The 23,867-nt window shown below is 38.2% G+C and overlaps 5 protein-coding genes and 3 long non-coding RNA genes across 11 annotated transcripts in view; 6 read left to right on the top strand and 2 right to left on the bottom strand.

The window, feature by feature from the left end:
* Positions 1-149: 149 nt before the first annotated feature.
* On the top strand, positions 150-5,542 carry SIDL (SIDL trafficking protein particle complex subunit 10). Of its 4 annotated transcripts, none has more exons than XR_010550041.1 (9): positions 150-447; positions 535-752; positions 815-1,480; positions 1,543-1,749; positions 1,808-2,093; positions 2,158-3,458; positions 3,529-3,705; positions 3,771-4,136; positions 4,200-5,542. XR_010550041.1 is itself a non-coding variant. In XM_065312774.1 (9 exons), the coding sequence occupies exons 1-9, from the start codon at positions 390-392 to the stop codon at positions 4,304-4,306; spliced, it is 3,330 nt and encodes a 1,109-aa protein (XP_065168846.1). In that variant the 5' UTR covers positions 152-389; the 3' UTR covers positions 4,307-5,542. The 4 variants fall into 4 exon arrangements, 2 of the variants coding, with proteins under 2 accessions (XP_065168846.1, XP_065168845.1); XR_010550040.1 differs by having other exon boundaries at positions 151-447; positions 3,771-4,145; XM_065312774.1 differs by having other exon boundaries at positions 152-447; positions 3,827-4,136.
* On the bottom strand, positions 4,618-5,487 carry Sys1 (Sys1 golgi trafficking protein). Its single transcript, XM_065312778.1, has 2 exons — positions 5,317-5,487; positions 4,618-5,159 (listed from the first exon to the last, which is right to left on the bottom strand). The coding sequence occupies exons 1-2, from the start codon at positions 5,485-5,487 to the stop codon at positions 4,851-4,853; spliced, it is 480 nt and encodes a 159-aa protein (XP_065168850.1). The 3' UTR covers positions 4,618-4,850.
* Positions 5,543-6,426: 884 nt separating the features above from the next.
* On the top strand, positions 6,427-7,525 carry LOC135799613 (death-associated protein 1). The gene is made up of 2 exons (XM_065312779.1): positions 6,427-6,634; positions 6,799-7,525. The coding sequence occupies exons 1-2, from the start codon at positions 6,580-6,582 to the stop codon at positions 7,038-7,040; spliced, it is 297 nt and encodes a 98-aa protein (XP_065168851.1). The 5' UTR covers positions 6,427-6,579; the 3' UTR covers positions 7,041-7,525.
* A 946-nt stretch (positions 7,526-8,471) lies between these two features.
* On the top strand, positions 8,472-9,996 carry PheRS-m (Phenylalanyl-tRNA synthetase, mitochondrial). The gene is made up of 2 exons (XM_065312775.1): positions 8,472-9,162; positions 9,233-9,996. The coding sequence occupies exons 1-2, from the start codon at positions 8,568-8,570 to the stop codon at positions 9,928-9,930; spliced, it is 1,293 nt and encodes a 430-aa protein (XP_065168847.1). The 5' UTR covers positions 8,472-8,567; the 3' UTR covers positions 9,931-9,996.
* Positions 9,997-10,057: 61 nt separating this feature from the next.
* bai (Transmembrane emp24 domain-containing protein bai) lies at positions 10,058-11,351 on the top strand. The gene is made up of 4 exons (XM_065312777.1): positions 10,058-10,371; positions 10,455-10,575; positions 10,827-11,024; positions 11,092-11,351. The coding sequence occupies exons 1-4, from the start codon at positions 10,192-10,194 to the stop codon at positions 11,211-11,213; spliced, it is 621 nt and encodes a 206-aa protein (XP_065168849.1). The 5' UTR covers positions 10,058-10,191; the 3' UTR covers positions 11,214-11,351.
* Positions 11,352-13,055: 1,704 nt separating this feature from the next.
* On the bottom strand, positions 13,056-13,571 carry LOC135799615 (uncharacterized). Its single transcript, XR_010550043.1, has 3 exons — positions 13,438-13,571; positions 13,238-13,370; positions 13,056-13,156 (listed from the first exon to the last, which is right to left on the bottom strand). It is a non-coding gene; the product is annotated as an uncharacterized lncRNA (long non-coding RNA).
* On the top strand, positions 13,069-14,317 carry LOC135799614 (uncharacterized). Its single transcript, XR_010550042.1, has 3 exons — positions 13,069-13,240; positions 13,305-13,792; positions 13,940-14,317. It is a non-coding gene; the product is annotated as an uncharacterized lncRNA (long non-coding RNA).
* A 778-nt stretch (positions 14,318-15,095) lies between these two features.
* The window catches only part of LOC135798669 (uncharacterized), a 48,669-nt gene continuing 39,897 nt past the window's right edge, over positions 15,096-23,867 (top strand). The window contains exon 1 of the long non-coding RNA XR_010549763.1: positions 15,096-15,257. This is a non-coding gene — a long non-coding RNA (uncharacterized lncRNA). The remainder of the gene's footprint in view (positions 15,258-23,867) is intronic.

Here is a 23,867-nt window from a genome sequence, read left to right as displayed (position 1 = left end):
AACCTTTTTTGGAGTTTTTACTGCCTAAAAGTAAAAAATATGAAAAATAGTTCAAAATGTTTCGACAACACTCGGTTTATTTTCTATAATTTGACATTGGTGACCTTGTAAGCTAACCAACATAATTGACATTTGACGCACGGTCTGGCAACTGGAATTCAGTTCACTCGTATCATTCGTATTCGCGTGAGTTTCGTGCTCGATTACCATTCGATTTACACTTGCAAACCGCTGTAATCACTTGCAACAAACCGATTTTTTGACTATCGTCGGCACTACTGGCGCAATGATAAACAATCAAACAGTTTTATCGCCGCCGTGGTGCAGTGCGCGTTAATTAATCACTAACAACATGTTGACCTGGTCCTAGTTGGGCGAGAATCGCAGCGATGAACGGTGTTACTCCCCATGAAACAACTGTTATCGATAGAAAGCCTATCATTACCTGTGAGTACAGATTGCATCTTTATCAGACACCATGTTTGGGCTGGTAACAAGTTTGCAATTGGGATTTATTCATGAATATGTTTTAAGGTGCTGGGGAATTGGAGGTGTTTGCTGGCATTGAAGATGCGCTCACTGCGGCTTTACCAGAGGACACCTGTGAATTTCGGAGGTCTTTAGGAAGAAGTATTCGGGATGTCCATATTGGTGCTAATTTTGCACCATTTAGTCCTAAAGGTTTGCCTAAGAACACTCAATGGGATCTTATAAGACAACCACTTTTTCATATTTATTGGACTGAATGCAGTGTAAGTTTATTTAAACACAAAAATAGTAAATATTAATTAAATTTAATTGTAAAATATTTTAGGATGTTGATTTATACAAAGTTAATGTAAAAGAAGACATTGATGACTGGCTAAAAGAGTTAACCAACAAAGACATTCCTGATTGGTTGATAGTTGTAGTAGAAAATTTCGATGGCAAGAGGGCAAATAAACTCCTACCAAGAACAACAGTCCTAGACAAAATACGAAGTGATTTTGCGACCAAACATGGCGATCGATGTATTTCAGTCATAAATCCCGGAAAAGTCGAGGTGCGCACAGCGGATTCATGGCGTGGATTGGTCGTGCGAATTCGTCAGTTGGTGTTAATCAGTTATGCGAAGGCAATTGCGAAATTGGAAGATCATGTACGGCAGCAAAGAGAAAAACGCAACGAGCACGGATGGCAGTTTATGGAATATTTTAAACTCCAAGAGGAATTGGCGCAGGTTTTGGAAATGTTAGGCTTGTATGATGAGGCATTAGTGCAATACGATGAATTGGACGCGCTTTTTTCGCAATTTGTTGTCAATGGACCAGTTGGGGAGAATGTTAATTGGTTGAAGGACTTCCAGATGCCGCTGCAGCGTTGGCATTCGTTGAAATTAGGTCCGTGTGTTCTTCCTGATGATCCTTCACTGCTGGAGTTGAGGGCTTACCTCTATGCGAAACAAGCGCATATGTTATTATTGGGGAATAAAATTTGGGAGGTAATTTTGGTTATAATAAGTGTAAAAAATAGTTTTTAACCTCAATATTTGAAATATTTCAGGTTGCGTCAAGATGTCTGCCATTTTTACACTCCTGCACACGGGAACTTGTAATTTTAGAAATAACGGCACCGCAGGGTGCAGTTGCCTGTTGGTTATTCCTCGCCTGTATGGAAGTGTTGCACGCTTGCGAGAAACACAACCAGGCCGAGCAAATCGAGGCGTATTCCACGCACACTGCCAGTTTGTGGGCGTACGCAAGTCAAAAAGTAAAACTAACAATACTATCTTTTCGAAATGAATAAAAAAAACGTAAATTATTTACAGTTACGGTTTCTTGGCGAGCTGTGCGGTTTAATGCCGGGCGATTCACCGTCATCGGATCAACTTCACATGGTGGTTTATCTCTCTGCAGGAATGGGTGATAATCCGGGACGGCCTGCTTGTCCATCACCAACTGACAAACTAAAGCAGGCGTTGTGTTCACAAAATTCATTCAACAAGACGTACCTTGAACTAGCCGAACTTGCGATGGGGACGTACAAGCATATCGGAAGAAGAAGATTAGCGCGTATCATTGGAAAAGAAGTCGCTTCATTTTATCTGTTACTTGGTGCGTAAAAAAATTAAGATTTTAGTTTTTAAAAATTAATTTTAATTAAAAAAATATTTTTTAGGTGAATTACAAAAATCTGCTGCATTTTTGAATGATGCGCTCAAACAATTCGAGGAGGATAACTGGCGAGAATTGGCAGCGCAAACACAAATCGAGCTGGCCGAATGCTACAAGAAATGCAACGATATACGTAAATTCGTGCGCGCATGCGCCGCGACCGCTGCCGCCCCCGAAATGGACAACCTGATCCGCTGGTCGTACCATGACGAAATGATTAAAGCGTTAAACGGCTCACAAATCGACCGTACGCTGATAGTGCCTTTCAAAGAAATGATCAAAATCGTCAGTGTGTGCGTCCAGACGGGGCTCGTCGACGAACCAGTCATGCAGGACAATGAAATCGTCATTGAACTTACCTTATTCTCGAATTTTCCCAAAGAATTACTATGCGATAGTGTGAAAATTTCAATCGAAACAGAATTCCATGATAAAAAGGAGAAGAAAGGTCGAAGATCGAGTAATGTTTTAACAAGTAAAGACCTCAAACAGCAGGATACCTCACTGCAGCGACTGAATATCCAACGCCATCTTGATTATCAACAGGATAAAACCCTGTCAAGTGCTAGTGTTGTTTGTGGTAAAACACCGTTGAAACGTGCTGATAGTACTGCTGCGCCGATTTATCACAGCGAGTTTAATGACTATTTAGAGATTGCTAAGACTAAACTTTCACCTGGTTTGAACATCATGCGACTGAGGAAAACTGCCGATAAAGTAGGAAAGTATTACTTGGGTCAAGTCGCGATACATGTTAAACTTATGGAGTTAATTTCAATATCTTTAACTCCAAAGTTATTCTTTGAGGTGTGTAGAGTTGAACCGACTGTTAAGCTCGAAGATCAAAGCGCATTGTTGTCGGGAATTGAACAAACGATGCAGTTGATTGTGACGATTGGTAGTTATAAAGTAGCGGAGAACTGCACCATCAAGATGGCCGCTTCGTTAGGTTTGACACTACAATACGGTGGCGATGAGAATGAGTTTGTTACCTCGATAGAAGTACCACTGACGCACAGTGAACCGTTTACGACAAGTTCGACTGCGATTCGTGTGTTGGCAGACACGCCGTCGAAGGAACATCAAGTAACAATTTCGTGTCCATGGTCGACGAGAGCCATTCCGCTTGTGTTTGATTTCTCATCGCCTATGAGCGCCACCTGGCGGTTGTTTACCGTTCAGCATAGGAAGTTTATTCAGATTACGCTGACGAGTCAGTGTGAGAGGGCTTTCACGGTCGTCGGGGATGAACTTTTGTTTAATAATAATGTTAATGTGACGGGATTTAATGATTTTTCTAGTCAAGTAAGTGAAAAGTTAAAAAATACAAAATGGCGGTGTTTACAGTGAATATTTTGTGTTCTCTTTGTTTCAGGAGGTAACAAATGGCCTGAGTTTAGTGTTCACATACGAAATGCTCCACTCGGGGAATTTAACAAACGAAGAGTTCGACGCGACGAGAGGTATCTTCAACTTGCGCTACAAACTTTCCGGAGGTGGTGATGAAAAGACGCGCCTCTACAGTTACAATTTCAAACTAACCAACTATCAGGTACAGTGCGCATGATTTTATTCCACACTGTCTATTGCATGTTTAACTGACTTGTACACTTTCAGCTTTTGCTGCTTTCTTACGCGGTGGTTGATTTAAATGTGGATTATGATGTTTTCAGACGTTGTTTCAAGTGCACGCGCGCGTCGAGCCGACGAAGGGTAGTGAGTTTTGTCGCGTCGGCGCTGTGTGCCATCTGCAGCTGCAAGTACGGCCGGCAGGTCGTCAGCTGCAGGCGAACTGTGGTTCGCTCATGTACGAAGTGCTCGCCGAGCAAAGCATGTGGGCGGTATGCGGCCGGACCGCGGGTGTTATCTCGTTCGACGCAGACAGCGATGCGCAGACTGTCGTCCTAGACGTCATGCCGCTCAACAGTGGGTATCTGCCGCTGCCTCTCATCAGACTATCGAAGTACATTCCTGCTGATTTTGGTAATACAGGTAAACAAACATAAAATATTAATATGATTGCATTATAAATAAATAAATTTTTAGATAAATCAGATCAACATCCAAGATTAATCCGCTTCAACGCCGGGCAAGTATACAACGCGAGTAAAGGCCAGCAGGTGCACGTGATAAGCGCAGGCGTCGACGGATGAACGACGCATCGCCATCTTGAACCGAGTCGCGCACCATTTCTCCCCCTTTGAAAACAATGTGATTTTATTTTGTGCCAATTAATGATTTGCTCGCAACTCGCATCACAAGCCGACGCTCCGCACGACACGATCAACTCGATCGCTAAACGTTTTAGTTTTAAGTTACAACTGTTACGCCCACTTCGGTCGCCCCGAAACGCGCGATTGGATTGGTCGAATGGGAGAGGGGAACACAAAACGGTGACTGGACGCAGGACGTAGGAAACAAATACTCATACAATATCAACAGGTGAAGTAAGAACCGAAACTGATCGATGTAAATAGCGCCCTTCTATAAAATAGATCAATAGGTGTGCCTACACGAAACTGTATCGCATTACAAATAGAATTATAAATATTTTATATCTAAAAAATGTTTTAGTCTAAAAACTCTAGTGTTAAGTCCATGCGTGTTGGCACTCAACTGCGGTTATCACAAGTCCCACGAGTAGTCTCACATGTTTCACACTTCGATTAGTTCCTCCTCTTCGCCGGTGGCGTCCAATCAGAGATCAGTCTTTGGACCAAGCGATAAAGGAATAGCCTGTAGTTCAGTACGCAGGCAGAGAAACTCACCGCAAACACACATTAAGGCGCCGCAGGCTACATTCAAAGCCCACCAAGAGAATGTCGTCGGGAAGGAGCCGTTGTACATCCAGCAGGCGAATAAATGGACGAAGTGCCACGTCCAGCTGAAGTCCAGGCATAGTTTGGTTCGCTCCACGATCTTCCACAGCGCCAGCGATCCGATGAGGGCGTTTATTACGAAGGAAGCTATGATTATCTTACCGCCAAAGTCTCTTACGTGAATTTCCTGTCAAATTTCATCAAAATTAATCCAACATAACCTTAAAACTTAACCAAACTTGACAAAACAACTAAATTCATGCATTACAGCAGTTTTCTTTTAGTATTATACTAATTTAATGCATGAGTTTTGAGTTTTTAAGGATAGTATGCTTGAAACTTACATGATATTCAAATATGTGATCTAATGATCTAGTTTCACCAACCATTCCACCAAGGACAGTCAGCAAAACACCTAAAGTAGTGTAGAGTATCATCTGTATTGATAAGATCTGTCCAATGATGAGCCATGGGTCCCATTGATGATATCTAAAGGATCCAGTAAGTTTTTTCATTCTCTTGTAGTATTTCTTTCGATTATGTAGTTTTATACACTTTTTACTCCTTAAACGCGTGAGAAAACTTTCCTTTAATAAGACAACATGCCTAAAAATGAACAAAGCAAATTATTAATTTGTTTAGTACGTAATTGATGTGTTTAATTAAGAAAACTTGCTTATTTATGTCAGGAAGCAGATGTTTGCGCTGCTTGACGTCAGTTTGAGTCGAATTTTGTGGTTACATGACGTAAATGACAAAGTTGGACGTGAATTTGTTACAATTCTTTGTTTCATACAAGATTACAATAGAAACTAGTTTGTTTAGAAGACAAAAATTTATTTCATCATTATTTAAATTTGTGTGAATCATGAAAGTTAATGCTTATCAAAATTTCCTTCGAAAATAGAAATATTTACTTTAGTTCAGTAAACTCGGGCTAGATGGCTCTGTATATTCAAAGAGCGAACAAAAATCGCAAACTGAATATTAATTAAAATTTATTTCTTTTTTATTCTTGTTCTTGTTGTAAGGTATGTTATGCATGGCGTTTGCATACCAATTGAGACAAGATCACCCAAGAAACCGGAATTTTATAATTAAACACAATATTTCATCATAGCACGCAAACTTGTTGAGAGATCGTTTCAAGTTCTTACAAGTTGCACAAGTTACGACATATTAGTATTGTCGCATTTGTTTTACGCAATATTGCGCATATTACGCCTTGCGGATCGAAACAATAATAAAACACGTCGTACAAACCCTCCGAAAAATCTATCTCTGTTGCTTGTCATTAAAATTACATGCAGAGGCTTTTTGCGCCGTACGCGGCTTTGCTTTGAGTAAGGTCATCACGTATAAAACGGCTGCCAATCACAATCGCGCTCTCGACTCACACAATCCTGCTGCGCCTGGTAGGTGGCTAGCTAGCGTGCCTACTGCCTACGTGTTTTTTGTTTACCGCTGCACATTTCGGCAGAGCCACACCACGCTCCCACGACCCGTTCCATATTGAAACATTGAACGTGCAGAACCGTGCGAAGCCGGTACGCAAAACCTACGAAACGCTGCGAAATTTCAATAACAAGGTTAAATCAGGTGCGAATATGTCGTCTCCAGGCAAAACCGAGTGTGAGCTGAAGGCAGGACATCCACCAGCAGGTAAAATGAAAAATTTCATAATATATTTAATCAGAATTCACATTAAAAACATTGATAAGAAATTATTACATCATGTTTTGTCAGCTGTGGCAACAACTTTCAATTGTTTTTGTAATTTTTTCACTATAAAACCAATTTAAAACAAACAAATATTCATTGTTTAGTGAAAGCTGGTGGTATGAGAATTACACAGCACAAGAACCATCGTGAGCCATCCGGTCTCGGTGAAGAAACCACTACGTTGAAGGTGTCCGCAAGTCCACCGAAAACCACTGTGATTTCGGGCGCTCCTATCAAAGGCAACGCCGATTTTCCATCGGAGGCTGTGCAGAGCTTCCACAAGGAGAAGCCGCCAGTGAATGTGTGCATGAAGCCACAGGTGAACATCCAACAACCCAGGAAGTAGTCAGGGAATAACCATTTACACTCTATTCAAGCAACAAACTACAACTTACAATATACATACTTAAAACTACAAAGCAAAGTAATGATAAGCATTTAAATACTAGGAATATTTACAGATTTATTAATGGACAGGTCATTTTTACAAGTCAGAGGTACATTCGATACTATTAAGTATAAAAGTTTCTTTTGTTATTTTTCTTAATGTCTATTTTCTAAGTGATAATTGCATAGATTCTTTGTTATCGGTGGAGTATATAGTCTAAAATTGATTCAATTTTTATTATACTTCACTTATATAAGCGGAAATATGAATGAGAATATTTTGAATATGCATATTATATTATTGGGAATTTAAAGTCAAGGCGCAAGTCGTTTTTGTGAAGCGTTTGCATCTGGTGAAAGGGTAAAGTTAATTAATGAGTAATTATTTACATGTTTATAAATAGTTTATTGCATATTGAATATACAATCTACTATGAAAGACGATTTAGACGAATATTTAGTACTGTAAATTAATCAGATTCGTCGTTTTTTACGTTTTGTGTCACGCATTTATTCCAGCCAATGTTTGCTTTCGAGCTCTTATCACCTTTATCTAACGGCTTCAAGTGGGCAGCCGCCACGATGTCCCTAAAATGTATATAATAATATGTTTATTATGTTCTTAAACGGTGTAACATTGTCGCGTCACAACAAACCGCCGATAACACGTCTGGCGGTGTATTTATAACCGAAAGTTATGAAAATATGCACGTGCTTATCAGTTTTTGTGGCACGAGTAAAATAACTGTTTTTTAAATTTGTTTATGGAATATTTTTGTATGTAAAATAGTTGAAATTCTTTGACATTGATAATTTCACCTGAATTCGTCGTAATTCTGCGACGTCATTGACGCGCGAATCTTTGCATCATTGCGCACCCAGTATAATTTATCAGCTTCGATTGATTTCTCGAGTTTCTCAAATAATTTTTGCGGGTTGAAGTCGGCCGAGGTTAGCAAACGTGACATAATTGCTGTGATTGGGGATATATCGAATAGATTTGCAGTGTTATCGCGCTGACACTGTAGTAACGCGATTACAATTTCTAATCATTACATTACACTTTTATTGACTTAACAAACTGTGGTAAACATGGTAACAAACATTAACAGGAAGCTAAAGTGATGATTTGATGAAAAATGATCATCTATGTTACAAAAACAATCTGTTTTGGTTTAGAATAACTAAAAACGCATAAAAAACATGGCGACATTTTGTTTCTGTGTTATATTTTGTTGTAATTTTAATAAGAATGATTTTTTAGGAGTTTTAAATACATTTAACATATTATTAATTGATTGTATTAATTAATAATTAATTAATAGCTATTAAACATTATATTCTTTAGTTTTTCTTCAATATTTGAACAGTTTTTATTTTGTTTTATCATTTTAGTGTCAATTCTAAACTGATACCAAACACAAACCATTTAACCTAACAATCAATTTGTTTTTAAATCTTCAATGTCTAAATTCTCCGCAAAATAATGATTATTTTACATTTAACGCGTGTTGTACGCCCTCGGCGCACCTTTCTAAGATTATTATCAACAAATCCGGTACCGAATCAAACAACAGATCTTCAAATTGAAGGAAAATCTTTCCAGAAAGATGACTACACCAACATAACACCAAAAATACTTAATTTATTAGAGAGAAAACTGCATACACAGCCACAGCATCCACTCTGTTTGGTAAAACAACGCATCGTTGACTATTTCTACAAAACTTTCAAAAACGCAAGAGGCAATCCAACGTTTTCTGTCTATGATAATCTCAGTCCCATAGTCAGTGTTGGTCAGAACTTTGACTCACTGTTGATCCCACAGGATCATCCTACAAGAGCAAAGAGTGATTGCTATTACATCAATAGAGAGTATTTATTGAGAGCTCACACTACCAGCCATCAGAGTGACTTGATTAGAAGTGGATTAGACTCATTTCTGGTTGCTGGAGATGTTTATCGAAGAGATGAGATTGACAGCACCCATTATCCAGTATTTCATCAGATTGATGCTGTGAAATTGTATACAAAGGATCAGTTGTTTCCTAAGAACCAAGAGTTGGAACTATTTGAGAAAGGTAGTTGCTTTTCTTACTAAATTTGATGTTTTTTTGATAATAAAATGATTGATTTCTCTACTTTTGAAAGGTTCAAGTTGTGAAGGTGGAAAACAAGAGTGTCATACATTGGAGGCAATGAAAGTCCTTGAACACAGTCTAAAATCATCACTTGGAGGTCTCGCCCAGAGTATTTTCGGTCCCGAAGCAGAAAGTAGATGGGTTGAAACACAATTTCCATTCACTACACCTTCCTGGGAATTAGAAGTAAAGCACAAAGGTGATTGGTTGGAATTACTTGGTTGTGGCATCATGAAACAACAAATCCTAACAGAAGCTGGTGTTTATGATCAAGTTGGGTGGGCTTTCGGTATAGGACTCGAAAGAATCGCGATGAAAGTCTATCAAATACCTGATATACGACTTTTTTGGTCTACTGACAGTGGATTTTTGAATCAGTTCAAAGATGCAAGTCCTCAGTCTAATATTATTTACAAACCAATCAGTCAGTTTCCTCAATGTACAAATGACATCAGTTTTTGGCTGCCTGATCATGGTTTGTATAATAGTAATGATTTCTATGACTTAGTCCGCTCTATAGGAGGTGATATAATTGAACAAGTAACGTTGGTTGATAATTTCGTACATCCAAAAACGAAGAATACTAGTCATTGCTATAGAATTGTGTACAGACACATGGAGAAGACTTTAACACAGGAAGAAGTTTCAGTTGTTCATAAAGAAATTGAGAATACTGCAACGAAAGAGTTGAATGTTCGAATAAGATAATTGATTTAATGATTCAATGGTTGAATTTGTTTAATTTATGATTAAAAGATTTTTTATTTGAAAAAATGTCAATGCGACAGTTCCAATAGTTTCTCCTAGCATTGACATTGACAGTGTCAATTCTGACAGCCGATTGACAGTTTTGCACTCTTTGGCCAGCTCATCGGTGTGTACGTTTCAAACATTTCGGGAGCATTCTCGCCGTGATTTCATGGCAGTTCGGCTTGCTATTTAATAATTTAGTTTAAATCAGTGGTAACAATGACGAATTTGTTTTCTGCCTTCATCGTGCTGGTCGCCTTTGCGGCCACCGCGAACGCTATTATGTGGAAACTCGAGCCAAACACGCACAAATGTTTGAAGGAGGAGTTGCATCAAAATGTTCCTGTTACCGGCGAGTATGAAGTTTCGGAAGTTCCCGGACAGAAAGTCGACTATGTTGTAAGTTTCTTCAATTCGAATAGCATTACTTATATAGTGAAACGTCTATAATATGAACAGTTAAAGAAAGTTTTATTTTTCAGGTTAGAGACTCAAAGGGCCATGTCTTGGCTCAAAAAGATGACATTGTGAAGGGAAAGTTCTCATTTGTGACAGAGACTTATGATAGCTACGAGATTTGCTTCATTTCAAGAGTGCCAGAACGTAAGAATATTTTTTTTTATAATATTTAACATGAGAAAGTTGCGAGTTGGAGGATTTTTGATGTAACGTTGGTTGCCTACCATAAAACATCAAAACAAAGTTTGTAGGAGTGTTCACATCAGGTCTAACTGACTTGCAATTTTAGTTATAAAACGCTAATTCTTTGAAAAATATTAAATATTTATACAAAATTAGATTTAAAACACTACGAATTCTTTCTTTGTTACAATTTGTTTTATTTATGCTTTTAGGTCAAAGAGGTATGTCTCACGAAGTGTCCCTAAACACAAAACACGGAGTTGAAGCGAAAAACTACGAAGGAATTGGAGAAGCAGCGAAGTTGAAACCTATTGAAGTCGAATTAAGACGACTAGAAGATTTATCCAATGATATCGTGCAAGATTTTTCAATAATGCGTAAACGTGAAGAAGAAATGCGTGACACAAATGGTAAATTACTCTTAAAACTGATTAAATTCTTTTAAATACTATTAAAATGTTATTTATTTATTTTCAGAGTCAACAAACACTAGGGTATTGTATTTCTCAGTGTTCTCCATGTTTTGTTTGCTGGGCCTGGCGACATGGCAAGTATTGTATTTGCGGCGATACTTTAAAGCCAAAAAACTCATCGAATAATGTGCAGAGGTGTAAAAACAAATTAAAGCTAATAGAGTTGCACATCATCAACAGCCACCTCAACAAACGTCATCATCGTCCTGATTTATTTGTAATATTTGTGATTGGAATAAAAAAGAACTCCATATTTACGTGAAATTGTAAGTTTCCACGGTTTTTTCACGCACAAAACTTCAAAAAAAAATTAATTTCGCTAAGTAAATATTTATGATTTGAAATGTTTAATCTTTGTGCGTGAATTAGAAAAATATGAGCAGCATAACGAATTACATTCCCCTCGCATTTTCGCAAAATAAAAAGCGCACAAAAGTAAAACAAAGTTGTGCGCGCTCAGAGATCGCGCGAGCCGTGGATCGTTTGCGCGCGCCTGCGAAAGGGTTGATAAGAAACTTGCGCGCCCACTATGCATGTCGGAGCACGCAAATTTCCGCGCCAGGCCGCTCGCGATGCCGCCGCCTGAGCGAAATTAATTATTTCTTTCATTAGCGCAGAAGTTTATTAATTAAGGAAGCGTCTTCGGCTGGGCGATGTTTGCGTTGCGTCATCTCCGCGCGCCGCCTTGTGCCACCCCCGCGAGCGAATGGCGTTTTGGACATTCGCTCCAAGAGTTGTCTCAAAGAGTTGCGAAGCGGAGCGGAAAAGTTAGCGGCAACGCTCAGCGACTAAATTAATTATGTATTTATCAATTAAATATTCAGTTTATATATTCGCGGAAGATGTCGGATGCGAAAATTCGGCGCGGCAATTGTTTTGAGTCAGGAAGCAGATGAAAGCCGGTTTATTGCTTGTTTTGAGGCACGTGTAGCACGAGGGATGAGGAGGCACTTATTAAAAATTACCCTTTCTTTGCCTCGAGGGTATTTTCGGCATCCGAGGGATGAGATTGTTGACTGAAAACGATTTTATTTGCGCTCATCCGTGCTGTTTTGACCTTAAAAGGCACCACGGCTTAAAAATCTCTGTTTGATGAGCGTCTCTTTGAGATTATTCCATCATGTTGAGGTTATAATTACAAAATGGCTGCCTAACAACGCATATCACACAGATGGCGCTGTTGTACAGGAAACGCACATAAATTCTATACTTTATTGTTATTCTAGGGTCGTAAGGCAGTGAAAACGTCACGATATCACAATATTATTGCCTTTCCAATAAGAAAAACGACATTAGGGTGTGTGCGCTGGTGTGCAGTGCGCTCCGGCACGTAAAAAACACGGCGCGGCGAGTATTGTTTAAACAGTGACGTCACACACTGCGGTGTGCAAACAACGCGGGCGCGCACCGCTCATTATTACATGTGTCGCACCCTCTTTCGCATTCGCATTCTTTTCGGCGTGTTGCGTCGAAGCCATAAAGTGTATGAAGGTATAAACGTACGAAAAAGAATCGTAATACAATGCGCGTCCAATTGACACACATTCAACACACACACATACTTATATTACGGTCAAATAACACACAAAAAAAAGAAAGTTGAAAGATATTTCAATGTATAATGTGTTTTTACGTAGTTATTATGGTTTAATATGTTGATAATGGCTTTTGATATAAAAACGCAACACGCCATTTTGTTTTAACCATTGTAGTAAAAGTAGTAAATTCATTTCGGTCTAAAAAGTGATTATTTTTGCGTTTTGAGCTTGATTTCTGATTATTTTTTAGTCTGAAACGGTATAAATCAATACCTTGTATCGTAAATCCGATGATTCCTGCGTTTCCTGCGTGCCTGCACGCCTAAAAGGGCAAAAGGCACGAATTTTCCGCCGGCACACACGGAAACACGCTGAAAGCGTGTCCGGGACGCAATTTATCATTCGAAATTTCGAACATTCGGTCATCGACAGATTATCGTCACAAAAGGCTATTTGTTTACGCCTTCGATTCCGCGCTGCATTGGTATCGTCGCTTGTTGCTTTGTACGATACAATTAGTAATTTTCCAACCTGATAACAAATCAAACACAAGTGTAGTGTAATAATACATTCCGTCGAACTTTGGACGAAATTTTTGTTAATAATCATTACCGGGTAATTTATCATCGTATATTAACCTTAAATGACATTTTGCATTCATGTTACGCTCGTTTTTCAGGTCATTTTTCATGTTTTTGGCTTCGGAATTCCATCATATCACCACAATCGTCGTCAATTTGTCCCGCTGCTTAATGACACAAAACATATGAACACATCCATTATACTCGTGTGTATTGTGTCATTGTACCCACCTTAAACCGTGTTAAACTAGCAACTAATGCCTTTTTTCGATTCTATTTAGTGCTTGCATTTAGTTTCATATCCTGGCCGGGCTGACGTTTTGACTCTTCGGACGGAAGCGGGAAGCTTTTTACGTTGTGCCGCTTTTGCAAAGGGATGACAGGGGGATGAATGTGCTGATGCAGAGTTACAGAAGCAGCGAGATGAGTTATGTCGGGGCGTTTCGGGGGTACGAACGCCGATTTCACGCTGGCTTTGTTCAACTGACACCTGGTCATGCCCATGCATTTATGGGGTGCATTTAAACGAAATGCTGTGATATGTGATACAGTAGAGTGTAATTGAGGTGGTTGTCAAGGGTAATAAGTAAGTATTATGAATATAATGAATGTTTTATGGTGTATATTGGGTTGCCTAACAACACAACATATTATATGAGGTTAAAATTAGATAAGTATAAAAGTTGTATTGAATTAATTTTTATGATTTTGTGATTAATACCGGATGTTTCAGTGTTGGCGTGCGTGAGAAATGTTTATTTTGCGAAGCGAGCGGCAAACATTACTTCCAATGAGGCGAAAAGCGAAAAGGCAAACTGCATAATTGCCGCGACACCCCCACAATGCGCGCCGGACACAATATAACATAATAAACAAAACGACGCAAACATTTATAAGCGCATTATGCGCCGGCGATTGTCGCCAGCTTGGGCAGAGGTGGAATGTGCCTCTTGCGCCATTGTTACGCCGCCCGTCCTACACGTGTAGCGACGGCGGGACGCCATTGTCCTACGACAAAAGGCGCAACTCCCTGCGACACCTTCAAATGTGGAATGAAAATAAAACCTAACAGTTTCGGGTGTTGTTGTTGTTATTAATAGCTGTTTCTTCTTCCGGCAACAACGCACAATCAAATATGTGTAGATACAAGATTTGTATGAGTTAAGTTAGGTTAGGTTTGCATAGTTTTGTATTTGCCTTTCGATTTGTTTGATTTCTGTTCGAGTTTCATCTTTTCATATTGCTGTTTTCTTTTGGTATTGTGAAATGTTAGGATAGAACGGAAATTGTGTGTGTCGCACTATTTATGAGCTAATAAACGTAAATGTTTGCTACTCGTGTCTTGGCTTGCATAATATATTGTTAAAAATAGGCGTGTAAGTGTTAAATCCCTGAAGAAGACTCATTTTAACCTAAAAAAGTTTTAATTTTAATATTTTAATGTTATGTGTATGATGGGTTGCATATATGTGAAATTTTAATTATGTCGAAAATAATAATGTGTATCGAAGCGACTGCAGTGAATATTATTGCCGTGTTTCTTTCTTACAACGCCGTAAACGCGCTAAACTCGGCGACGGCGCAGATAAGATTAGGGAACGCATTTCTTATCAATCGGTAAACACTGCGCCAACGGTTATTTGCCGTACCAAGAATTGTGATCTCATCGCAACGCATAAATGTATTATAACAATCTGTAAAGTTATTTTACTGAGAATTTAAGTTAAAATTAATCAAATTTACACTTAACTAATCTTATATATGAAATAAATCAATTTATAGGTTACGAAATACCCATTACCACATTTAAAAATGTGTATAACTGGTTGCTTGCCTTTAAACTCTGCTTAACACTGCGTAAGATGTTTTTTAGAGGGTAAAAGGTTAAATAGACTTTTTACCGGCCTGCTGACTGTCTTTTTCGATAGTAACGCGTTCGCGAAATGTGTGTGCCGAGTTTTAGTGAATATAAACTCTAATTCCGACCGGAAATCACCGTGAAATCGCCTTAACACACTCATCAACGAGTTTTGCAACACTCAGCGTCTCAGGTTAGTGCAAAATTTTTACATTGTGTTGATTGACCTGGAACTCAAAATCAGCGTGAAAGCCGCGTGCAAATCACACCGCATTGTAAAAATGTAGGTTATAAACATAATTTATGTCTTTCTATGATTCCCCATGCATAATTGATGATGAATTGCATGTGAACCGATAAACCAATCAGGAAATAAGCGTAGATATAGTAAGCAGCATTGGTATTGTCGCGAAAAGAAAAGTGGCATATCACTTTACAGCCAATGATGGAAATTATGCAGCCGCGTGAAAAAATCTTGTGTTTAACTTCGATGTAACTACGTGATATGTACGAATGTGAGTGAATGAGTGTGTACACGCGCTTTATTTTAAATCTGTGTGTCGAACTCTTAACTCTCGCCGGCGCGCGCGGTGTGGAGATGGTGTTTGAACGAACGATTTTCGTGTTCCGAGCCGGTCAAAAAATAATTTCATTTAAACCATTTTTTTTCGCTTCTCTCCATTGCGCGCGCCACACGGGCATTGTGCAAACATTCGTGCTGGGCCTGAAATGCCTGAAATATTCTCCTCGGTGGGTGCTTTTGCTGCTCGCATGTCGTGTGAGTGAGGAGTATTCCGGCTTCGGTGTACATCTCAAACATTTGCTTTGCTTTTCGTTTTGCTTCTCTCTGCTTCTCTGCGTGTTCGCCTCGCAAGGCGTAATCATCGCGATTATTATCATTGGTGTGATCATGAGCGTGATCATGAGGAGGACGCACGAAGTGAGGCCCGCCGAGTGTTTTCCGTTGTTTCGTTTGTGTGTTTTCGTTTCGTTTCACAGCGCAAAGAAGCGCGTTTGCCGGCGGTGGAGTTTGCTTTCGCGGAGGCTTTTAACTCTTGAATTTTCGGGGCTCGGAGAGGACGCGCGTTTATTAAGTGCGGTTTGCGGCCGTATCGTCGACGTTTGAGCGCTTTCATCGTTTACTAAAATAATTTATTTAGCGCACGAGGAAAATGTATAACTGTCGGCAAATATTGACCTCCGACGAGCGCGGAATACTTCCTTTTCTTCGGCGCAACGCACGACCACAAAGGGTGGAACAGGGAAACTTTTCGTGAACGCATGGAAATTCAACTTTTTTCAGTTAAAAAAATTATATAAATTTCATAATATTGACAAGTAAATATGTCAATGGTCATCATAACCTCAAAAATATTGAAAATTAGGTTAGGAGGTTAATTTTTCTTCAAATAAGACAAAATTTGCAGTTATCAGGACTTGTTTTATAGGAAAATCGATAAATTTTGATTTTTTCTTTGTTTTTGTCATTTTTAATTTAGAATTGATAAGAAAAGTGACGTGAGTGTTGAGTTATTTGCTTAGATTTTTTAATTTGGCAGTTTTTTTACGTTTTTTTGCATTTTTTAGTTGATTTTTATGCCAACAAACATCAACTTTGCCGTAAATAAAAGATAAATGCGTGCTGGGGGTCTCATAACCCAATTTTTAACAATTAAATACATAACCTAACTTAACCTAACCTAATTTTTGAGCTTTTTTTCAAATAACTCTGCGTTTCTGGGTTTTAAACATAATTTTGTCATTAAAAATTATGACAATGTCAAGTAATCTTTCTTATGACGTCTAGAAATATCAATTTAATGATTATTTAAAATTAAATTTATTATCTGGGGGGTTTTTTAACGTTTTTTTACACAAAATTCCTCAATAATTTTACATTTTGAAGCTAAAATTGGATATAAAATGCGAAATTTAACCGTGAGTGACATTTACTGCCTCTCCTCCCAAACGGAAGACACCTCCTCCAAGGAGCGCCTCTTCTCCGTGAAAGGCAACGTCCCCTCCCGACTGTTGCGCCATCGCGACTTCCAATACAGCGACGTGTTCCCTCCGGGATGCATGGGCAATAACAAAATCGTCGATCTGGACGCAATCAATCGCAATGCGAAAAGGCGCGAGCGGCTCTCCTACGACGAGCAGGAGCGAGCCATGAATATTTTATCGAAGGTGCACAGAAATCGCAAGGCTATACGACTTCAACGCGAATCGAATCAGAGTCAAGTCAATAATAATACTCGCAATAGTGATAATATAAATTCCAGTCAATCCAGTCATAAATATCGGTTATCTGTAAGAAAATCACAGCCTGACTTGAGTGATTATGAATATATTTTGGAAGTTATTCAAAATCTCGATGGTAAACAAATTGAAAATGATGAAGAAATATTATCTTTGAATGAATTAAAGTTTATGAGGGCGATTATAACGAAAGAAGACGCAATGGCATTTTTCACATCGAAATTACGCGGGGGTTCATTACCATCAACAATGTGTAGGAATCCAATAACAGGAAATGGTTTGGAAGAAAATTTACGGCTTGAAAGAAAACGCAATTTTAATTCGGTGATTCGATTTATAGAAAATCATCCGAATGAAAATAATTAAAATACGGATTGTTTTAATGTGTAGAAATTAAAGTGCATTGATATTTATGTGTTTTTCGTACCTATTTGTTTGGAAAAATTGCAATTCCGCGGATATTTGAGCAGAAATACAATTTTTTGTGGAATAAAAAATTAAAAAATGTGATTAATTAGCAAAAGAACGAGGTAAAGATACATTTTTGCTTAAAATTTTGTTTGGAGATATTGGAATTTATAAAATATTCAAGAGAAAGATTGGTTTTCTTGTTAAAAAGGCATTATTTTGTCCAAAAATGTCAAAAAACAAAATGATTCCTAGAAATTTCTTAGCAAAATATTTGCATTTCACAGAATATCTTTCAAAAAAACAATTTCACCGAATGCAAATAATTAAAACGCGGTTTTTTAATGTGTAGAAATGAAAGTGTATTGATATTTTGTATTTTTCGTATTTTTTCGTGAGAGGATAACCGAAGAGTATGAGGGAATATCAGAGGGATGGTATTTGATTGATGAGTACATTGTTTGGACAAGCACGGGGGTGGTGAGCGAGCGCGCGCGCGCGTGCGTGTGCCGGCTGGTGTAGTGTTTGCTTAGGCTTCGACGCAACTGTCGACCAAAGCGGGGGTGGCGCCGAGGGAAGCGGGAGTGTGCGGCCGGCGCGCGCTGATATTGTCGAGTTTTTCCCGGCGTGCGTTTTGCGATAGCCGCGAATCGCCGAATAAAATTATGAATATTTAAACAGACTCCCCACACATACACACATACATTCACTCTACATGTGAAGAGTGAATACACATGTGGGAACAAAGCGGACAAAAAGATGGAAAAAAGTGAACGAGGTTTAAAGCCCAACAAACATTTCAACTGTCGAATGATGAAGAATGCGAAGTGAAATAGGAAATGTTTAATGTGGTCATAAAAATTCAGTTTGGAGGCAAAAACTTTTTGATTTATAAGAAAATAAGCAAAAAAAAGGAAGAAAAATTTGTTTTTGAGGTTTAATATACTTCTGAATATTTATTTATTTCATATGCCAAATTATGATAATAAACTCGGTGTTTTACAGTGCTTTTCACAGCATTTCAGTTGGAGTTGCTGGATATACTCATACATATAGCAACTTCTAACTCTCCTGGAGTTGAAGCTTTGCCATGTATATTTGCGCTCGAGATTATCAGTCGGAGAACACTTGGTTCCTTCGGCACTTCTTATCATCTGCGCCGCGCAGATGTTGCGCTCACTACTTAGTTCCTTCCTTGCTTGCTTGCTTGCTTGCTTGCTTCTCCTCCTGCCAGCGAGAGTTTAGACTTGGGATCTTCGGACCCTCAGATATTAACTTCACTGCGTGTACAGTTCGCAGTTGGCTGTTGAGAAAGTGGAGAGGACTTGGGAACGCATTTTGTTGGCAAACAGTCGCCGAGTAGCATAATCGTTGTTCTTGTTTAAGAGGATCTACAAATGGGTCTCAAGTATCGTCTAAAGTCGAAAACTAAGGCCCAGTTGCGGAATGAAATTCATAAATTTTGACTTATATTCTAGTTGCTACGCTGGTTATAATCTGATTATTTTAGTTGCGGATTACACATAGTTATTTAAGTTTTGGTGTAAATTTTACTTTTGGTTGTAGAAATTGCAGTTTGGGGCATATTTTAGGGAAAAATAATTTGTTTTGGCAAAAAAGGCATTAAAACGTCGTTATTTTGTCCAAGTATGCAAAAAAATATGTTTTGGTGGAAATTTGTTTGCAAATAAAGCCATTAAGAGAATAATTTTGCGAGTTTTTCCTTATTTTTCGGCCAAAAAGAGTTCGAAAAGTGATTATGGTGTCGAAGGATCTGAAAAAACTATTTTTAATACAATTGGTCTCGAAATATTGCAGTTTATAGAATATTTTGGACAGAAAATATGTTTTTGCCAAGAGAAAAATGTGAAAAATTATTATTTTGTTTAAAATTCAATTTAGTAGAATTTTTATTTGAAAAAATGGTTGTTTGTAAAGTAGGTTTACGATCGAGATGTTTACGTGATAACGTCTTATTGGTGATATAAGTTTTGTTTGTTGCAATTGTTGTAACACTTCACTTGCACTTCACATTTTGTTTTACTGTTAAACATTCAACGAAAACTTAACCGCACGAGAAAATCTCCATTCGTTTGTATGCCGCTAGAGTGAGAGAGACGGAAGATCGGTCCAGTCACTCGAACGCTATGCCTGCCTCCGCTCGTGTGGATTTCACGGAATGACTGGCAGCGCTCGAGATGAGAAGGGAGATCGGTCCGTCTCTCTCTCGTTATAACGAGAGGGGGGTATACCTGCGATCGGCCTCGAGAGGCCTCGTGACACAGTTTCTGAACATGTCACCCGACTAAAACGATTTTAAAGACGTTATCACGTCAAAAAATTGCAATTTTGAAGATATTTTTGTAGAGAACATTGTTTTTTTTCCTAAATAAATCTGAAAATGTGATTAATTTGCAAAATAATAGAGAAAAAATATTTATCTTGGGAAAAAAAACATTATCTTGACTAAAAATGTCAAAAAACAGGAGGTTTCGTTGAAATTTCTTTAGAAACATTGCAATTAGAACAAATAGAATTAATAGAACATTTTTGCAAAAAAATCTAAAAATGATCATTTTGCTCATAAATTTGATGAAAAAAACAATTTTTCATAAACTAATAACTTATTAACACATACAAGTAGTGCTTGAATTGATATTTCATTAAATCTATGTCTAGATCCTTGATTTTATTTGTAAATACCTAAAATAATTAGTCGTTTTCAATTGCTATTGATTCAACGCGTTAACTTAAGCTCAAAAGCTTTCGGAAGTTGGTAGCAATTAACTGTGTGTTGTTTCTGCGTGTGTCTACCATGGGCACTCGAATCGAATCAAAAATTTCGTATTTATCGAACTCATTGAAGCTCGTTCACTTCAAATTTGTCTACTTACTTATCGTGTCAATATTATGAGCTCAAACAGATTCTCCGGCGCGCGCGCTCGTTTTCCCTTCTCGCCGCTTTTGTTTACCGAATTGTTTTTCGTGTTTTGTTATTCTTTCTGCTCAATTTTTTCGCTGCATCCGCGCGCGCGTTAGTAATTATAAACAATAATTTGCATACCAATACACACAACAGAATCACAAATTCAGCCTTTTGATCATAACATTTTTGTTCTGTGTGCGCGCGCAAATTTTTGTTGTCCAATTGTTGTCTTGCTTGTTTATTTACGCCGTCGGCACGTCAACAAATCGTTTACGTGCCACAGTGTACTACGAATTCCGATGTTCCATTTGTGTGTTGTTGATGTGTGTTTATGTATGCCGTTTGTGTGTGTGTGTTGGTGTGTTGGTGCGTTAGTGATGTACTTTGTCGAGTGTCCGACTCTGTACACAGCCTGCCCCGCACAGGACCCGGTGCGTGTGTATCTATGTGCGCGGCGCAAATATCTAAATATTGGGCCATCGCATCATCGCAGAGGGCGCGAGCACAAACATTCCCCGGCGTGTCTCTCCTACAGGCGGTGTCGGGCTCGATGTGATGACATTACCAATTCCACTCGATTGGTCTATGTTTCAATCTAACCTCAATCAACACTTAAATTGCATCCGAAAACAAATCTCAGACTAGAATCCAACTTTGACTAAAATATAATCATTAGGTACTTATTTTAATATCATTATTAGTTTTATAGATTTTTATTTTGTGTTGAGTTTTAGTGGTGTTTACATTGTGTTGTGAGTCAATTGTAAACACACTGTATGTAAATTGATGTGCGTTTGTATGTGCGTAAGTCGTGTCGACGTCGGCGTGGCTTTCGACGCCGGGCGGAATGTCGGAATTAGATCTGCGTGCAAATTTGAATATAAGATTAAATTATTATTAGCGCGTTTGCGCTGCGATTGCCGATCGGTGTTTGTGTCGTCGGAGGCGGCGAGCGAGCAGCGCGCCCACCGCCACAGCCGCCGCCGCCGCCGCTGCGTAAATTGCGAACGCGCCCAGCGCAAACACCCGCCTGTTTTGCCATCAAACACATCAGGCTCGAAAGTGAGGAGATTTATTGTAACACAATTGAAATCAAACACTAGCGTGCTTAGAGGACTAAAAATAGATGGCTGGGAGTAATTTTAGAAATTTGGTGTTTTTGTTTGTTTGTTGCTCTTTTATGTGAGAATTAGTGAAGTTATTTTGATGAAACTTTACAGTGTTATAGATTATTAATTGGAATAGGAGATTGGATGGCTTTTGGGGGTAAAAAATGAGGAAAAGGATGTAAAATAAGGGATGAAAGTTTGTATTGAGTTTTTATCATAGTTTTAGTTATAAAAATTAATCTGAGGGGGCGCTAGAGTGCATTATTAGTATTCCACATGCCTTAAAACTAAGAATTGAGCATGAGAAAGAGAATTGGTACTAAAATGAGAGTAGGCAACCAAATATACACGAAAATAGTCTATAAAATTGTCTACGCTCAAAAAATTGCTATAAAATCTTAAAAATTGCAAGAAATAAATATTTTAATGTTTAATTTACTTCAATTTACAAATTATTAATAAAAAAACTATAATAACAAGCAATATTTTACTTGTAAATCTAAATTTTTGACTAAAAACATATTTTTCCTCAAAAATAACCTAAAATACACACTTGTATATTTTGCATTCGGGTTGTGTGGCTTGTTAATAAATCTGTCCAAAGAAATAATGTGATTTTAAGGGTTTGAAGTGAGTGTAAAGAGTGCGAATTACATAATCAAGCCCGGATCATCAAACATTAATGCGTTTTATGCGACGTGGCGCGGCCGCCGTCGAGGGTTTTATTTGAATATTTGCTCGCGCTCCGTGTGTGTTTGCGTTCGTGTTGCAGCAACACACAAAATAATAATTTTATTAGACAAATATAAATGTAGTGCATGCAAGGGTTGAAAACGGCAGCGAGCATGCGAGCGCAAACAACGAATCCACATAGCATAACATACACATAACCTAACATCAACAAGCGCGTAGTTACACGCGGTTGAAAGAGTCGAAATTTTGCGAAATTACGCCGTAATACCTACATTACAACAAGACCACAAAAGTTTGCCCTAAATGTAAGTCACACTCACTGACCGAAACGTATTAATAATTTATTTGTAGACGAATGTTTTTCGAGTTTATTTTTGTTTTTAATATTTAGCTGGGTTTTCTCTTTGGATTCATTTCGGTGTGTGGGCTGGTGTGTTAGAGGAAAACATAATATATATTTTTGTTTTGCGGGCGTAAAACGTGTAAATAATGGCAATTACTGGCATTGCAACGCAGCGGGGCGTGTGCGCTGTGTGTGTGAATATGAAATGAAACCGGCGGCCATGTTTGCAGCGCGCTTGTTTTCCGGCAAACACGCAGCGCGACGTCGACGCGTCCTCGTGCGTGAAACGTTAATAGTTAATATTGTTAAATGCCGGTTTGGGCGGGCTGCTAATTTACTCAAAACATGTAAAATGTTTGGAAAAACTCGCGAACGGTTTTGGGAACAATTTGATACGCTTGCGGTAAATGTTTACTGTGCAAAATGGCGGCGGTGTGTTTCGATATAAACAAAATGATGCATGTTGTATTATGCACATGTTTTTGGGTAATATTTAATCGTTCAACGGTAGCTATACTATGAAATATTTGAGTGGTAGGTTATTTAATATTGGTTGTACGGTAAATTTCGATAGGTAATAATTTTGTAATGTAGATATGAATCATCTTTTCGTCTTATCAGTATGTATTTTATTTAAGTTGAATGTGAATCAACGGCTTCCTACGATTGTCTCTTTGTCATACAGCGCATTGTGTTTGCTTTTCGTATCAGGGTTTCTCGCAAACGAGTGGAAAATTTTGACTTGGGTAGTGCTGTAGTGTATAATAATATAATTATTACAATAATGTCATTATAGCTTATTTTTTGAACAAAATTGGACAATTATCTGTATATTTACATGTTTTGTTAATAAAATTTCAAGTTTTGAAACTCTAAAATCGTAAATTTTGTTGATTTTTCGGTGATTTTATTTTACAACGTCGAAAATCGTTATTTTACGACTTTTTTCATTAAAAATTAGTTATAAACAGTATTTTTGTTGATATGAAATCAATTAATTCGTATTTATTAAATGTTTTGTAGTAGGTATTTTCAGTGTTTTCATGTTTTAAATGTTCATAATTT

The sequence above is a fragment of the Atheta coriaria genome, unplaced genomic scaffold (genome assembly GCF_025399875.1).
Source record: "Atheta coriaria isolate IRGN ID8LTWV9N9 unplaced genomic scaffold, Caltech_Dcor_3.1 hic_scaffold_9_pilon, whole genome shotgun sequence".
Lineage (NCBI taxonomy): Eukaryota > Metazoa > Arthropoda > Insecta > Coleoptera > Staphylinidae > Dalotia > Dalotia coriaria.
This window is presented reverse-complemented; position numbering and strand designations above follow the sequence as displayed.

Coding starts and splice junctions, on each gene's coding strand:
- bai (XM_065312777.1), top strand. CDS start 10,192: ATGACGAATTTGTTTTCTGCCTTCATCGTGCTGGTCGCCTTTGCGGCC. Junction 10,576..10,826: donor CATTTCAAGAGTGCCAGAAC/GTAAGAATATTT, acceptor TTATGCTTTTAG/GTCAAAGAGGTATGTCTCAC. Junction 11,025..11,091: donor AGAAATGCGTGACACAAATG/GTAAATTACTCT, acceptor ATTTATTTTCAG/AGTCAACAAACACTAGGGTA.
- SIDL (XM_065312773.1), top strand. CDS start 390: ATGAACGGTGTTACTCCCCATGAAACAACTGTTATCGATAGAAAGCCT. Junction 1,750..1,807: donor GGGCGTACGCAAGTCAAAAA/GTAAAACTAACA, acceptor AATTATTTACAG/TTACGGTTTCTTGGCGAGCT. Junction 3,459..3,528: donor TTAATGATTTTTCTAGTCAA/GTAAGTGAAAAG, acceptor TCTTTGTTTCAG/GAGGTAACAAATGGCCTGAG.
- LOC135799613 (XM_065312779.1), top strand. CDS start 6,580: ATGTCGTCTCCAGGCAAAACCGAGTGTGAGCTGAAGGCAGGACATCCA. Junction 6,635..6,798: donor GGCAGGACATCCACCAGCAG/GTAAAATGAAAA, acceptor TTCATTGTTTAG/TGAAAGCTGGTGGTATGAGA.
- PheRS-m (XM_065312775.1), top strand. CDS start 8,568: ATGATTATTTTACATTTAACGCGTGTTGTACGCCCTCGGCGCACCTTT. Junction 9,163..9,232: donor GTTGGAACTATTTGAGAAAG/GTAGTTGCTTTT, acceptor TACTTTTGAAAG/GTTCAAGTTGTGAAGGTGGA.
- Sys1 (XM_065312778.1), bottom strand. CDS start 5,487: ATGAAAAAACTTACTGGATCCTTTAGATATCATCAATGGGACCCATGG. Junction 5,160..5,316: donor ATCACATATTTGAATATCAT/GTAAGTTTCAAG, acceptor GAAATTTGACAG/GAAATTCACGTAAGAGACTT.